At 42.4% G+C, this 15,980-nt stretch overlaps 7 protein-coding genes across 7 annotated transcripts; all 7 read right to left on the bottom strand.

Annotated features, from left to right (window-relative positions):
• Window positions 1-2,241: 2,241 nt before the first annotated feature.
• Window positions 2,242-2,418, bottom strand: CLUP02_16911 (uncharacterized protein; the record flags this gene model as incomplete). Its single annotated transcript, XM_049295828.1, has 1 exon — window positions 2,242-2,418. The coding sequence occupies one exon, from the start codon at window positions 2,416-2,418 to the stop codon at window positions 2,242-2,244; it is 177 nt and encodes a 58-aa protein (XP_049152975.1).
• Window positions 2,419-2,555: 137 nt separating this feature from the next.
• Window positions 2,556-3,363, bottom strand: CLUP02_16910 (CFEM domain-containing protein; the record flags this gene model as incomplete). The annotated part of the gene is made up of 2 exons (XM_049295827.1): window positions 2,556-2,872; window positions 2,985-3,363. Coding segments are annotated over 2 exons (696 nt in total), but the record flags the coding sequence as incomplete, so codon positions are not given.
• A 583-nt stretch (window positions 3,364-3,946) lies between these two features.
• CLUP02_16909 (uncharacterized protein) lies at window positions 3,947-4,165 on the bottom strand (the record flags this gene model as incomplete). The annotated part of the gene is made up of 1 exon (XM_049295826.1): window positions 3,947-4,165. One exon carries the CDS (start codon window positions 4,163-4,165, stop codon window positions 3,947-3,949), a length of 219 nt encoding a protein of 72 aa, XP_049152973.1.
• A 1,101-nt stretch (window positions 4,166-5,266) lies between these two features.
• On the bottom strand, window positions 5,267-5,611 carry CLUP02_16908 (uncharacterized protein; the record flags this gene model as incomplete). Its single annotated transcript, XM_049295825.1, has 1 exon — window positions 5,267-5,611. One exon carries the CDS (start codon window positions 5,609-5,611, stop codon window positions 5,267-5,269), a length of 345 nt encoding a protein of 114 aa, XP_049152972.1.
• Window positions 5,612-6,316: 705 nt separating this feature from the next.
• CLUP02_16906 (uncharacterized protein) lies at window positions 6,317-7,542 on the bottom strand (the record flags this gene model as incomplete). The annotated part of the gene is made up of 3 exons (XM_049295824.1): window positions 6,317-6,874; window positions 6,961-7,108; window positions 7,316-7,542. 3 exons carry the CDS (start codon window positions 7,540-7,542, stop codon window positions 6,317-6,319), a joined length of 933 nt encoding a protein of 310 aa, XP_049152971.1.
• A 468-nt stretch (window positions 7,543-8,010) lies between these two features.
• On the bottom strand, window positions 8,011-9,323 carry CLUP02_16905 (uncharacterized protein; the record flags this gene model as incomplete). Its single annotated transcript, XM_049295823.1, has 3 exons — window positions 8,011-8,500; window positions 8,621-8,725; window positions 9,208-9,323. The coding sequence occupies 3 exons, from the start codon at window positions 9,321-9,323 to the stop codon at window positions 8,011-8,013; spliced, it is 711 nt and encodes a 236-aa protein (XP_049152970.1).
• A 971-nt stretch (window positions 9,324-10,294) lies between these two features.
• On the bottom strand, window positions 10,295-11,122 carry CLUP02_16904 (uncharacterized protein; the record flags this gene model as incomplete). The annotated part of the gene is made up of 1 exon (XM_049295822.1): window positions 10,295-11,122. The coding sequence occupies one exon, from the start codon at window positions 11,120-11,122 to the stop codon at window positions 10,295-10,297; it is 828 nt and encodes a 275-aa protein (XP_049152969.1).
• Window positions 11,123-15,980: the final 4,858 nt, after the last annotated feature.

The following is a 15,980-nucleotide window of genomic DNA, read 5'->3' as shown; positions in this document are numbered from 1 at the left end:
TTTTAATATAATATAGTTACCTTTTGCCTTACTTGAGGACATCACGGCGTAAAATAGTATAAATAAATAAACAAATCTATAGAAGACCCGTGTGTGGTGCATACTATGTCAAAGGACCATGATTCATACGTGCAAGTAGGAAGTCGATGGTGAGGGGAATAGGCATGGCCAAGGAAAGCACTGCATGAACCCACCTCACATAACTGAGTTGTCAATTATGTGGGTTTAGACCGTCTAGTTGTCACTGTAACTCTACGTGTGACTTCACCTCTCTCTCCTACGGGCGTCCGCGGGTGCGGAGAGGATACTAGTGTCTCAAGAACAACCCCATTGCCCCCACGCATTGACCTAGCTTTCATGTTGCCTCGGCTGTTGGTCTCGCTTTAGACGCGATCATGAGATCGGATGACGATCTTTAGAACGAGACTGGGCCCGGAAAACGACACCCCCGATGAGACAACGTGGACGCAGCTTTCCGAATGCGAAAGTCGCATGTCGGTCGGTGCATGGTGCCTATGCGGGGCCTCCGTTGGACTTACAATCTCCCCGATCGGCTCCGGGCCGTATGAGTGCTCTCCCGTGCGAGTACTAGGCTGCTCCCGCCCCCGCGCCCCCCGCATCTTTACTTAACATTCGGCCATCCGACACTCGCGTAAGGTTGAAGATAGAGCTTGCTATCTTGCGTCTTACCCCGTGGGGAAAGCGCAGTCATAGTAAGAAGTATAAAACGGTACTAATGTTTATATCAACTTAGCTGAGTTAGTTTCTTCCCAATTTGAAACCCCAGGCCCACGCCTGAAAAGCCCTTGACAGACTCCCCAGTTGATGAATTCTCCTGAAATAAAAAGGCTTGAAAAGCGCTTTGAGGACGCCAGACTCTCGGTCTTACAGCAAGCCACCTGCCCTACGGGCTTGAATTGAGTGGAAGTCTCGGACAGCTGAGGTAAATATAGAAGCTACTGGCAAGATCACTATCGAATTTGCGATTAGTCAACATCCCATTTTCAAAGTTTTGCGTCCTGAAGGTAATACTCGATGGGGTCATTTCAAAGAGCGAGGTGTTTGTCATTCTGTTGGCTAGAGTTTGGTCTCCGTTGCCGACATGCTTCTCAAAGACGGATCGATGATATGTCACTAAGCTTAGACTCAGAGCCCGTGTTTCTACACCTACAACCGTGACGCAGAAAGCGAGTAAATCACTCAGACATTGCCGAGACACTGCAGAGGATCATTACACTGGAGACCATCCCACTGGGTTCAATTTTCCGTAGGCTGTCAGCACTCGAAGATTGGCATAGATATATATATATATATGGGTACGTCGATGAGTAGATAGATTCTCTCAAGAGCTGAACGCTTTGCCAGTGACCAAACTTAGAGAGACGGAGTTTCGGGAGATCTTTGACAGGGCCGTCGTCAACTCAGTCGCCTCGCCGCTGGAAGGCCCTCGCGGCAATACGACCCCTTTCGCCGGCCCATGAGTGGTCAAGCTTGTTTGAATTGCCCACATAGGGTTAGCATGCTTGGTCTTTATAACGTGCAAACACGAGAGCTTGTCATCCTAACTCAAGCTATAAAATTGCTCAAGTCCTATCTGTCGCGGCCCTCCATAAGTATGTATACTTATGTCAATAACTGTCTTTACCGTCCTTGTCTCCAGCATCAAAAAAAAACAACGGCTTCCCTTTGCCTAGGTAGCTTGAGGAAAGCTTGCCATGTAATATTCCCGTCACTGTCAGCCCACATGAAGTCGCCCTTCAATTGACATTCCACAACGAGTTATCTGACTTGTAAGTGTGCAATATGGGGACTAATCGATCCAAGAATCACAAAGTGAGGACGCCCTTGTTACGATTCTTATCCAGCTAAGGGATCTTCATGCGTCCAATACAATTGCACCCCACCCCATGATTGATGAGGTCTATATGTCGAACTAGATCGGCACAGGGACGGCTTGGCCAAGATATTCCAAATTGATCGACAAGTGAGCAAGGACGAATTTTTGCGCATGTAAGTGCGAGATACTATCAAAGGAGTGTCATTTTATCATTGTTCATTGCCGTGATCAAATTTGGCCTGCTCAAGCATAGGCATCAGCCAAGCAACTAGATTGCTCGAGCTCGAGCTCAATGCGTAAATGTTCTATAATTAGGATTAAACAACTAACCCCATCTTCGACAATGTCGTCCTCCAAACCAGTGCCCCCATCCAAGATACAAACTACAGACGACCACGTATGGCTCACAGACCTAAGTGATCGTGTGTAGTTGTAAGATGGGAGCGCCCCGCCCTGGTCATTGATTTTCCTGTGAGAAAGCTGGCTTTGAATTGACTGTGTCGCGTGAGGTCGTCGGTAGAAGAAGAGTCGGGCTGAGTATGTAGGTCGCCGGCCTCTGGGTATATCCGTCCATAAGTCATGATGTAAAAGTGGTGTTCTGAAGAAGGAGTAATGATGCAAACAGCCGACCGCCGTGGTATCCACCGCCAGGCCAAAACATTCTCAGCGAAGTCATCAATCCTTTCCAGATTGATCTTGCCTCCAAGCTAAGTTCGACTCATTGTGCAACCGCAGCAGCTACCGCCACTCCGACAAAGGCGATGAGCATAGCGAGACTTGAGTCAGACTGGCGACCTGCAGCATTGACGGGCGACGACGTTGAGAACGGAGGGCTCGTCGGGAGGGGGTTCCATGTGTCTCCGCCGCCACCGCCTTGCGTTGCCGAAGCAGACGCTGAACCACCACCAGCACCTCCAGACGCCGTGGCTGTTGCGGTCGCAGGCGATGAAGCGAACGAAGAGCCCGAGATGGCTGAGACGAAGGACCCGGATACTGTTGAACCACCAACAGCACCTGCGCCAACACAACCACAAACTTGGTCTTGTCAGCCTTTCTGTCCAACAAAGATTGATTGCCGCATGATGACCAACAAGTCATGATAATAGATACTTATGATCGAGTGTTCATGGAGAAAGGAGGAACTTACCGGATGAAGCTCCGTTGATAACAGCCTGGAACGACGCGGCAGGACAGCCCGTCGCAACACAGGGCTCAATGGCGGCGTATAGAGCCGCTTCTTGTCCACATTGACATGAGAAATCGAGGCTGTCGCATCCTACAAAAGACGCGCCGTCGAGAAAACAGCTTTGCGCGCAGGAAGGAATAGCTGTGACGGCGACGCTCGCGCAGTTTTCCGCCGCCGCCACGCCGCCCGCCAGCAACACCGCGCCGGCGACGAGACGAGTGAAGTTCTTCTTCATCATGATATATGATACGATATGTGTCTGTACTCTTCTTGACCGAGTACTGTTTGGTTTAAGCGATTGTGAAGTTTGGTCGAATTGGGAGATGGTGAAACGAGGAGTGCTTCAAGGAGTCTTGTTGAACATGGAGATGGAGCGTCCAATTCGTTCCTGGGTGGCCCGGATACATGCAGGAGAAAGGGAGAATGGGGGAACAAGCTTCCTTTGTGGAGGGAGACTGTAGGAAAACCCTGCATGGGGGAGAGGGTGGGAGTGGGAACGGGGACATAGAAAAGGCAACAACCGACAATCACGTTTGTTCTTTTGTCATCTACCTCGCGATAAACACTACCCACGACTCAAAGCCATGAGCTCTAGACCAGCAAGCCTGGGCTTCCTTCAGCTGCACGTTGCAGCTCAGCTAGCTTCCTCGGGAGCTATCTAATTTCCCTCACAGGTTTTCGCTTTCACATGTGGGCTGCTGTGCTCCCAACTGGCGGCTGGTCGGCATGAGGTCATGTCCGTCGAGCCGTAAATGGGAATATCATCACTAATACGACGCAGGTGGAGAGGGATGTCACCCACACCAGCGCACACACACACTCCAGCGCACCAAATTTTTTCACTTAGTAAGGTAAGGTAGTTGTCATTCTTCCATTGCGCTATCTGACTCGGCCGACTTCTCCTCATCCACTTTCCCCCGCAGTCAACCCCGGGGGGTCTGGGGACGGCGATGCCTTCCGATATGGGGCAAGACGCGGGGGAATCGACAGGGATGCCCGAGGGGGGATGGCGCTGATCCTTCTGGCCCTGGCACTACTGCGCACGGCAAAGTCGCAGGTGTTGCTCTTTTAAGCTTTTGACCTGGGGCGCGGACGAATGGTTTGTCTGATGATTGACTTGGCCGTTGGGATGGACGAGCCATTTTGCCCAAGTCTTGGACGCTGGTCCGACCAGGAAGAGGCGCTGGCCTCGCGCTATATCAAGTTGGGAGCTTGGTGACAGGGGTTGGGCTAGACAACACCCTGGCGATGTGATTTGATGTGCAGGTGATAAGCTGGCTGGCTGAATCCACCATGAATGGACCGAGGCTGGCAGAAGACGCACGCGACAAACATTTGATTGTGATTTTGCATCTCGTATTAGGGCGAGACGGTGGCACCGTTCCCCGTAACAGAGATCTTGACGGACGAGGCGGATGAGGATGCTGCTTCGAGGTGGCGAGCCAATCGAGGCTTCTAGACGCTTACTTACATCAATTGACCGCCCAGGCCGTTGGAAAAGGTTCGCCGGTGGCTTACTTAAGTTCCTTTCTGCTAGTGCTAGGCCTCACAAACGCAGCCAACTGTTGGTAATATCGTATGAGCCACTAACAGACTGCTAAGACATGCTGCTACCACAACGTCAATCGGTTGGAGGAGATCATTAAGCAAACAGTTCGACATCGTTAGTAGGGATTGAAGGCGCGATTCCGTAAATACTTAAGAGATGGCATAAGCGAGACATTAGATTAGCCCGTGTGCGTGGATTGGACGGAGAGATTGAAACGGCTTGTAATGTCACGTCTTTTTCGTCTTCCAAGATTCTTCTGAAAAGTCTGGATTTCCCGAGAGACTTCGGAAATTAGACGAAGATGGTTGCATATACCTGGCCTATCATAGGCTAAGGTTGCCTGTACTTTATCATCTCCAGTCTGCAGGCTTCCTAGCCGATGTTACCAACTTTGTTATGCTGCCAGGCTGCTAATCCATGCCTCAGAAAACGTGTTTTTTCCCGACTGTGACTTGTTAGAGTATCGTACTTGTGACTCACAAAGAATTTACTTTCTTCGATAACAGGGTACTTGGACTTGGTAAAGTTTTTGGAGGTATCTATGACTCTGTTGTTGTTTCGATTAGATCAAGAGTATATCTGGGATTTGATCGGAAGCCGAACTTATGCTTCTTTGCAACTCTCTGTAGTCACATGCAACGATAGATCTGCGCATGCATGCGACCGCACTATCATCACGAATGTGTGATAAAGCTCAACCAAGGAGCGTCTCCAGCCCTTCTTCCTCGATGACATCTATCCAGTGGACATGGCCGACAATCCTCAATTCCGGATCAATCACTATGTCTCTCCGGTCCATGCGCGACCATACCTTGACAAGAAGAGTCATGGCACGCTGTACGGTGCGTAGGCCAATGATTTGGTAGGTCTGGAACAATCTCTGGAGGACAAATTTTCTCCATCGCTCGATACTGCAATTAAAAGTGTACTGTTCTGACGTGAATTGGCCCTCATCCGCTACTATGATTTTACCAAGTACTGAGCCGGCGATAGTGAATACCAGAGTCTGCGTTGCGATGGTCCGAGAGTCGTCCGGCATGGTTTCGAGGGTATTCAAGATGTCAAAAGCAAGCTTCAGTAACAGCTGTGACGGTCTGTCTATCCCATCGCAAGATATACGAACAGCTGGATCCGACTCCAGACGAGCTTTGGCCAGCTCCGGAAAGGCGCGGTACAGTTCCAAACAGCCACTCAGCTGGTAACAGTGGGCAAGTTGAAGGAAGTGAATGGGTGGAGCCTTGATATCGCCGGTGTCCTCAATGGATGACAACCTAGGGAGCTTGCTTCTGCGGATTTGATCTTCCAACAAAGAAGCTTCGTCAAGGAGATTCCCATGCGCCACTTTTTCGAACGCTTTGATTTTGTTTGACAACATGGCGCGCGTGAGTGATCTTTTCCTTCGTACAAGCGAACCAACTTTCGCCAAGTAAATGAACACCGAAGTCCCAACACCGGTCCAGGGACAGACATGTGAAGGGGGTATCATGTCGATTTCGAGGAAAGGATCAAGGTAAGAAAGTGAGTCGGCCAGTTGATCAACAAGGAAAGAGACGAGCACTTCCCAGTATACCATCGATGAAACGAGGAAAATTTGACTCTGGGTCATGATGATTAACTTTGAAGAACAGTCCAGTCCTTGAAATTTGGTCCAGGATTCAAAGAGCTGTCGAGACCCATGGATGTGGAATAGGCCGAGTGATGAGGGATTATGCCAACTCTTGACATTGCTGTCAGTTCTCTTCGATCACCTTGAAATGGGCATGGGGCTTACCGAGGTCATTCCGAGCAGGATTATGCCTAGCAGCACTTCATCCTTCACAGGATACGGTAACGACAATAAAGACAATGTTTGGTCAATGGTCGTCTCGCCAGAGTTGACCATTGCAGAATTGTTGATCTTGCACAGCTCTGTTGAGATCTCGGAGATTGCCTCGGTCTGGAAGCTTAGAGGCGTGGTCGAGGTGTAGTCGTCTCTATGGAAGTGGGAGGCGGACATGTTCATGACGCAAAGAAAGAGTAGGCGTGAGCCTACCATCATTCCCAGGACATTTGATCGAAAAGGACTCTGGCCGGAGTCGAATGACGAGCTTATTGGACAAACGAGCGAAAAGTAATGGTGCAAAAGGAGGGAGATCTGATCAAGAGGTTCATAAAGGAGTAGAGTGCTGTCAGCATATCCCTCACAGAGTATGCCATCGGCATGGAACTCTGATGCGCAATTGTACCAAATGTCTGTGGGCGATGAAGTGGCATCTTCTGGAGCTGAACCCCTTCTGATGAAGTTTGAAACGCTCACAGGTGACTGGACATCAACAAGATTGTGGTCTTCGTAGTCGGATGTAGTTGTCGAAGATGGAGCTTGAACAAGAAGCACCCCCCCTGAATTACCGTGACCACAGAGCTCGTGATAGAATCTTGCGCTCGGGATCTTGATGTCGACATGGTTGGTGGTTCAACAGTTGTCTGATGCTCGGGTGAGATGTGAGAAATCGCCCGCGAAACGTTCCGAGCCTCCTCCTCAAACCAGCCAGGAGAGCTACGATGAGATTTGTTGACACTGAAAGACGTGCGTGGGCTGCTCTCGTATTTTGTTGACCATTTCAATGCTTTAGCGTATCCTGGGCAATCGACACCTGACTTTACACATCGTAGACAGCTAGGCTCCGCCTCGTCGCATTTGATTCTCTTTTAAAATTGCCAGTATTAGGTGATGCAAGTTCATTGAACATTGTAGACGGCTTACTCGGCGCTTGCAGCGAACGCAGCCACCTGATCGTGGTGAAGGTTAGTCTCCTGAGAGCCGAAGTGTAGGATTGTTGGCACTGACTCCTGGACTTGATTCTTCGGGAATGTTGAGATGAGCTGCTGCTCATGATCGCGCGATTCCGGATGATAATACGACAGCTTGACTGACAGGATCAACGTTGTCGATAGGAACAAGTTGGTTCTCCGGGACAGTGTGTGCTGCATGCCTGCTCTGCCGAAGAAGCATGCGGGGCGGGGCTCTGGGACTGATAAGTGCCTCGTCAATTCCGCGTCGCAAGTGCTTTCCGATTGGCTGTGGTAATCTAGCTTATCAACCAGCACCAGACACGACTCGGGCTCGCGCAATAGATGGGCTGTGCTAGAAGTTGATGGCTTACTAGACAAGTTGTCAAAGACAAGTTGTCAAAGATGATCCGATTGGTCAGGCGTTGCCTTGACTCTTGTGGACTGCATTGCAGCTTCATTAATCCTTGGTAATGACTAGCAAACCTGAGAGGTTCCATTGCTCAAAAAGGGCGAACTTCATGAGAGTAAACCAATCACATTGGGTCGAGACAGGAGAATGGACGTATTTTTCCAAATCATGGGAGTTGGCTCAGTTCAAAACAATGGTGATAGTTGGTCTAAGAAATAAACTCTGACTTTCTTCTACCAAGAAACCAAATGCTAGACTTAAACAGTATCACGGCCTTTCATTACATGCAGCTCCGTCAGAGGCCCAATATACCTCTTCCTCGCCCGTAACAGCCAATAAACTGCACCGAATAGCAAAGCTGCACCGAGAACAACTGGCGCGTAGTTCATGTTGAGGGCGGTAACGGGTTGAAAAGGAGGAAGAATGAGGAATACGCATGTGAAAACCAGATAGCACACGGCGGCCACATTAACTGCCACTCCGGCCGGTCCGAGGCGCCAAGGCCCCCATACCAGAGTCTCCGGACAGAAGATTCTGCACCACAGCACAAGGATGATCGGGAATAGATATGAAGCTTGAAGGCTCACAACTGCGAGAGAGAGGATGGCATTAAAAGCCGTTGTAGAGCCGATGTTGATGAGTCCAAGGAGAACGAGTAGACAGGTTGTGACGATAATGGCACTAGTGGGGATCCCGCGTTTCCGCTCGACCTTGGACACGACTCGGGAGAATGGAAGTCCTAGTGTGCTGAGATTAGCTTTTATGGCGTAGTAGTACCAACATGCACTTACCTTGATCTCTTGCAAAAGCCCACATTACACGCGCAGCAGAAGTTATCAGTGGGATAGTCGATATGATGCATGCCACCTCTCGGAAGTATACGAGTCGGGGTAGTTGAGTATGAGAAGGCCCTGTATTTGGGTCCCGGCGAGGAATGGTGCGCTGCCGGCTAACGCGACCCATCCTAGAGTACTGCATAGCAGTTCGAGTAAGCTCGTGTACAAGTTGCTTTGCTTTGAAGTCTCATTCTTACGTGATATATCCTGCAAACCAGCTGTTAACCGGTCCTCTCCTCCCGGGGCTTAAATAGGCGACAAAGTGATACTGGCCTCCTGCTGTAGGGTGACTATATGAATGGTCAAAGAGATTCCTTGAGCGAATGCCCGGGCATCCCTACATAGACGCCAGCTCTGCCAAAGACATGGCGGAGCATAAAGATCCGATGAATGCAATGATGGCCCCATAAACTAGTGAGGCCGGTCCTCCATTAATAAGCCCTGTTGCCATGGTGCTGCCGGAGCGGATATTAAATATGCCTGGACCAAGACTGAGGATATTTCATACCTGCATAGAGCTTCCCAGGTTGCCATCAATGATACACATGTTGCTAGGATTGCTGCGGGTGAAAAGTTTCGCTGCCTTGAGATGAGCATGGTCATCTACATGCGACGTACGCAAATGATAAAGAAATGCCCACCTTAACCTCTTGAGCATATCCGGTCTGTGTTTGATCCTCCCCTCCTGTGCCTGTCGGCATGCTTTGCTTCTCAGAAACCGATTTTGAGGTCATGGTAGCGTTGGGTAGCGGTTCAAACAGCTTCGAGAGGTTTCTTAACGTCACATAAGCAGTCGCAAGTCATCTCTTCAGAGCAACATTTATCTTTCAGGAACTATATAGGATGCTGACCGAATTACATGTAGTTTTTCTTTCGGAATCTGGCTTATCTTCGCACTGATTGACACTCTCTAGACGTGCCAGGTAGATGATAGTGTCTATGGTGGTGGACGACCGACGCTGTGCCCCAAATGGAATAAAAGTGCGAGCTGCAAGGGATCATGCACCCCGCAATCAAGCTAACAAGGAGATCGGAGCGGGGATTGCGAAGACAACAACACATGAATGTGCGACCCGCCTCCAACCTAGAACTACATGTACTACCATAATACTAAAGCAAACTAAAATTTTGGACTGGCTTTGATGCCGCTTTCAAGGTGTCTTGCCTCGGAAAGACTGAAGTCAACGCATTCCGTACCTCTTTCCCAGTTACCCGTAGGCCGCGAGAAACTAGTATCGAAGCCCTGCAAGACGCCTCAGCTGTCTGCTAGTTGAGGCTCTCTGATAGTGAAGACCTGGCAGTCATTATTGCCGGTGAATTTCCCGCAGTCTTGTGTGCCTTTCCAGGTCCATGACTTCTAGGGCGACCTATCTTAACGTCATGCGGGTCTTAGGTGGAGGAATGCGAACTTCAACGGTGCTGGCAAAGTGACTCGCGCTATCGAACCAACTTATGATCTTATGATCTGAAAACAACCAACTCGGAACGATACAGAACTCAGAACCCTGACTGCCATTGAATACGGCGGAAAGCTTGGACTCAGAGAAACGGTTCAGACTGGAGGAACGACTCAAAGGACAACGAAGGAACCAGATGACAAGCGCCGATCAGGCCTGATGCTTGAAGAGTGTGTTGATCGTATTTGCCTAGAATGATTTCTTGACTCTACTAAAATCTGTATACCCCTAGAAGATTGCTCTCTGTCTCACAGCCTTCCATGCAAGATTGGCTTAGCAAGAACCTTGTTGGGGTCAGTCTCTGCTAGAATTGTAGCATACGACCCAAATCGCACTTGGACCTCACGCTGGGGCTTGGGGTCCCAACAGAAAAATCGCCCGGTTGAGCGCATTTCGCGCAAATCAACAACGACCACAGACTCAACGGGCATGATCGTTTCCGTCCAAAACAACAGGTACAGGCTGTCACTGAGCTTCAGCATCTTGCAAAGCTCTGCGTCTGCTAGGCCCTTCTCGGTGCCGCTGAGGCAGTGCCATGCGAGGGTGCCTCTGTTGAGATAGATGTGCTCGTAAGCATCGCGAGGGGTGTAGCGATACAGAATGTGCTTGCCGATGAGCTCCTCGGTAGCTTCGTAGGCTTTGACGTTAGTGCCCTCGTTCTTGGTGGCGTTTGAAAACTTGGTCCATGTTCTGCGCTCGTTGGTTTGGTCACTGAAGCCGGAGACGCAGGCGATCGCCTGACCTGTCGTAGTGTCGAGAATCAAGCTGACTTGTTCCTTATAGTCGGGTTTGTAGAAGTCGACAAAGTAGATGCCGCTTCGGACTTCATATGCTTTGTACTCGGCATCACCCGTGACGCCGGCTTGGTCTCCTTCGAGAATTCTCCAAGTGAGCGTGTCTGAATCGTGGAACTGGTGTGAGATACGGAGGCCCATGTCAAAAATGTGATCGAATGTCTGTCCGGCAAGTTTTGAAGACGCGGGCATAATGTGCTCCTGGAAGCCCGCTACGAGCTCTTCCAGGGTAGGCCAGTCCGATACAGGCACGAAGTCGGAGGCTTCTATAGAGGCGATCATTTTAAAATGCTTCGTATAACTGTGTGTTGGTATACACGTAGGCAGGTCAGACCTTTTGGTCGCAACTAGGTCAATAGGTCAGTATAGGTCTATTACGTGTGTATAGGAGGGGAAGATCGTGGGCAGAGCCCGCGGTCCCTTAGTAAGTATAGGTAAGTAGAGGGGTCCGTCTGCACGGGCCTAGACTACCTACCTACTACCCCTACCTAACTACCTAATAGGGCCCCTTTTCTACCTCGTAATTTAATATTAGCAATCTTCTACTTTTATAATAAAAAAGGCTAAAATAGGGGCTAGGTCCCCTGTTAATAAGAACTAGTAATAAAATCTATGGTTAATCCCCTATTTAGAAATACCTAAAGCCGTATATTAAAATTTTAGTATAGCTTTTATTATAATTATTCGTATAGAAATTTTAATATCCCCTCTTTCTAATTACTTCCTAATCCTCTAATATATATAATTTATATACTTAAACTTTTTAAAAATCGTTAAATCTAATATAGTTAAAAAAGAGCTTTTTATTAGTCTAATTACGCCCCGAACACGTACGTTTCTCTCTAAGCTAAAGCCCGAGAGGTATATACGTTTACTAAACGACTTACTATTTATAATATACTATTATTTTAATTACGTATTACCTATCCTTCTATCTTAACTATAATAATTCCTTTATTAACGAATTATTTAAAGGACTTATTTAGTATACTTTTTATAAACCCGTTAGCTAGGTTATCGTTATTATTAATCTAACGGATCTCGTAGAGCTCGCGGCGTTTATATAATTACTTAAGTACTATAATATCTATTATAAAGCGCTTTTTTTTTTATATTACCTAGCTTAATAAGGTATTTATATAATAAGTATAAATTTATATAAACTATAATAGGGATCTTTAGAACGTTAAGTTATTTAGTAATAAGGTTTAGGGTAGTTAAAATAATATAAATAATATTAACGCTTATAATTATTTCGTAAACTTTTAATATTAATACGCTCTAAGTAATCCTTTTACTCTTTATAGAGCTATAATAAATAATATTACTATTAATTATAAAGCTCTTATTAATCTATTCTTTATTTATAAAGATAATAATATAACCTAGTTATAAAGTATAATTAGCGTTATTTATAAATAACTTATTTATAAAAACGAAGAGTTTAGCTATAATTAGATCTAATAATATAAATATAAGCCCTCGGTCTAAGTAATTTATTTATTATTTAATATAATAGTTTAGCATAGCGTAGTTAGTAAACGACGGATCTATTTAATATTAAGTAGTAAATAATATATTAAAAGCTATTTTCAATTAGTAAATTAATATAATATAAGTACCTCGAGCTCGTTACTTAACGAATTATTATTTAGTATTTAATACTAAGGGGTTAACTTACTTAAGCTTTTTTTCTTAGTTTTTTTATTTAAGTACTATTTTAATACTTTTTAATAAGATAATCCCGCTATTAAAAATAAGCGGCTCGTTAGCTAATAATTATTATTTTAGTTTAGTTAATAACTTAGCGCGCTTAAGCTCAGTTTTTTCTTTCTAACTAAAAGTCTTATTTAATAATTTAATAATATTATCGGTTTATATACTAATAATACTAAATAATCTGCTTTTTTTTATTAAAATTAGTAAGTATAAATCGAACGTAGATATTATTATTTAAAGTATCTTTAAATAATACTTACTATATATTACTTATTAATAAGTATTAGATTTTATAAAACTATATAATAGTTATACGATATATAAAATAGTGCCCTTAGGGTATAAATAATAAATCCGAGCTAGTAATTAAGTAAAAACCTTATAGTAAAGAGGTTAGCTCGATTATATATATACTTAAGTAATATTTTATAACTAGACGACGTAGCCTTCTCGGATTAGGGTCGGGGCTAGGGTAAGGATTAGATGTTAATTAGTTCTTTAGATTATTAATAACTATATAAAAATCTCCTTCTTCTCCTTATTATTATACCCTTATATAACTAAGTAAGACTTTTTAATAAGGTTAAGTCCTAGGTTCTTAATCTTATTAATAAATCGAGACTTAAATATCTTTATATCCTTATATTTAGGGCTAAGTTAAATAAATTTAATTACCCCTCTCTTTACTAGTCCTAAAAGCTCCTTATTAATAGATTTTATAAAAAGTATTCTTAGGGTAATAATAATACCCTTATTACGGAGCTTAGTAACTAACTTAAAATTTACCTCCTCCTTAAATATAAAATAAGTTATAATTATAAAAATATTACTACGGCCGCGCTATATTAATATTTTTCTAATTTTCTTATTCTATAATAAAAAGTTATTATTAATTATAATAACGATTTCGTTAAGGACTTCGTTTATAATAGCGCTATTATTGATTAGTTAGTTAATTGCGGGGATTAGTAAGTAATTAATATACTCTATTATTATAATTAGCGGCTTAGGGTTAACCTCTTCTAAATACTAAGGTTTAATTATAATAGCCTAGAAGCTTATTAGGCTATAAGGTAATTTTATTATATAAGTAGTATTATTTATTAAGACGAGCTTAAATAAGCCTTTCTATCCCTTACTTTTTTATTAGATTTTAATATCTAACTATAGTAATAAATTAATAATATAAGAGATATTTAGTCCGTTTTAAGTAACTAATACCTCGCTTACTTACTTATTAATATAAAGTTTACGGACTTCCCTTATTATTTTCTTAACTACCTCTATATATTAAGTAATATTTAGTAATAATAGAGATTTATTAGAAGTGCGTAGAAAAGCTCTAAAAACGAGGAGTATAAGAACGAGGCTATTTAGGCTAGTTATATCGTTAATTACTTTAATTACGGCCTAAAATATAGCCTCTATACTTATTAATAAGTACTTATTTTAAATAATATTATATACCCTTTTAAGTACTACGTAGTATTTCTTGGCCTTATTAATATTATTATAAGCTTTAATAAGTACTTTTTTAACCTTAATAAATATAGATCTAGTAGAAGATTTAAACTTTACGGTACTAAAGTTCTTATTAATATTTATAATAATCTAGTCCGGTAGACCGAGGTAAACGTCGATTTAATATAGCTAAAGAGCCTCCTATATATACTTCGCAATTATATTTATAAAGAACTTTAGTATTTAGAAAGAAGTAATAGTATTAATAACGTAAAGCACTAGTCAGTTAGTACCCTTATAATTTATTAAGTATATTACGTTAATTACGACTTTATAATTAAAATCGTAATTATTTTATAAAATAAATTTAAATTAGCTAGGGGTAGTAGTATTAAATTAGTATTATTAATAGATTTTTATAAGCTTTTTAAGGGCTAGGATCTTTATATCGTTATTAAATTACTAAAGTAGTTTTAAAAAATAAGGAACTAAAGGGTAGCTAAAGCGCTAATATAAGCGGCGCAATTTACCTTTTATTAAATAATTAGTAATAGCTTTTTTATTATTAAGGAGCAAAAGCTAAGGGTATCCTTATTTATAAATAATAAGTATTATAATATCTCCCTTAACTAGTAAGTTATTAATATTATTAAAATATACTCCTAGCTTATCTATATCCCTTAAGTAGTATAAAAAAGGAATATTAATTAGTAAGACGTAAAAAGTAATATTATTAAATAGGGTACTAATAACTATAAATTTTAATAACTTTATAAGTTCGCTATTACCGAATTAAATACTTACTTCGCTAGTTTTAAAAGTATTAAAAATAACTTCGGGTCGTTACTATTATAATATAAGGAGTTAAAAGTAGCCCGTAGTTAAGAATTTTGTAGTGCTAATATTAGGTATAATACTTTAAAAGTCCTTTAATAAATACCTCCTATTTAACGAGAAAGAGGTTATTAGTTCCGTAAGCTTAGTTAACTCGTTAATAAGAATAATATTAATAAAGCTATATTTTATTACCTAAATAGCGAGGATATTTATAAAGGTTCTATTACTAATAGTAGTCGTAAAGTATATTATTAAAATCTAAACTTCGTCCTCGTAATTATCTTTATAATTAAAGTTAAGGCTATTAAAATATTAGATTATAATATTATTATTATTATCGTTAGTAGGGGCGGTTCCCTTATAAAAAGCGAAGAACTATAAGTATAAGCTTAGTATAAATTTTTTTTTTTTTTTTATTATCTTTATATTTCTTATATACTTAACGTCGCTCTTTTTCTAAGTACTTAGTTAATTAATAGCCGGTTTTATAATAAATAAAACACTTTTTATTAGTAGTACCGCGGCCGTATTAATTCCGCTTATTAAATCGGGTCTTTTTATTAAAGCTACCGTAAGTACGGTCGGTTTAATAAGTAGCAGGGACTTTTTTATTATAAGTACTATTTTAAGAATACTATTATTACTTATTACGGTCGCACTCTTTTTTTATAATATTAATTAAAGTACTAAGCTAATAGTAGATATTAGTAAATATAAGTACTAGGTTAAGTATAATAAGTCTATATTTTAATATACTACTTACGTAATAGAGGAGTTAGTCGCTTATATTAAAAATACATCCCTAAGTAATTAGTACCTCGTAAAGGATTATAATACGGTTAATTAGCGCTTATAAAATCTATTAGTTTAACTTACTTAGGTTCTTACGAACTATAAAGTACTAATAAAAGTTATAGAGCTTAGTAAAGTAGTTCTAATAGCTCGTAAGTAGCTTAAAGTATTCTTAGGTCCTTTAGTATATTACGTTAAAACTAAGCGGGTTAGAAATATTACTAAGTTAGTTAAAATAAAAAGTTAACGCCCTTCCCTTAAGTATATTTAGGAAAGTACTAAAATAGTATTATCTACTAATTCTTACCTATTAATATAGTATTTTAAAAAT

Source organism: Colletotrichum lupini, chromosome 9 (genome assembly GCF_023278565.1).
Source record: "Colletotrichum lupini chromosome 9, complete sequence".
Taxonomy (NCBI): Eukaryota; Fungi; Ascomycota; class Sordariomycetes; order Glomerellales; family Glomerellaceae; genus Colletotrichum; species Colletotrichum lupini.
Note: the sequence above shows the minus strand (reverse complement) of the source record. Positions and strands in the feature narration are given on the sequence as shown.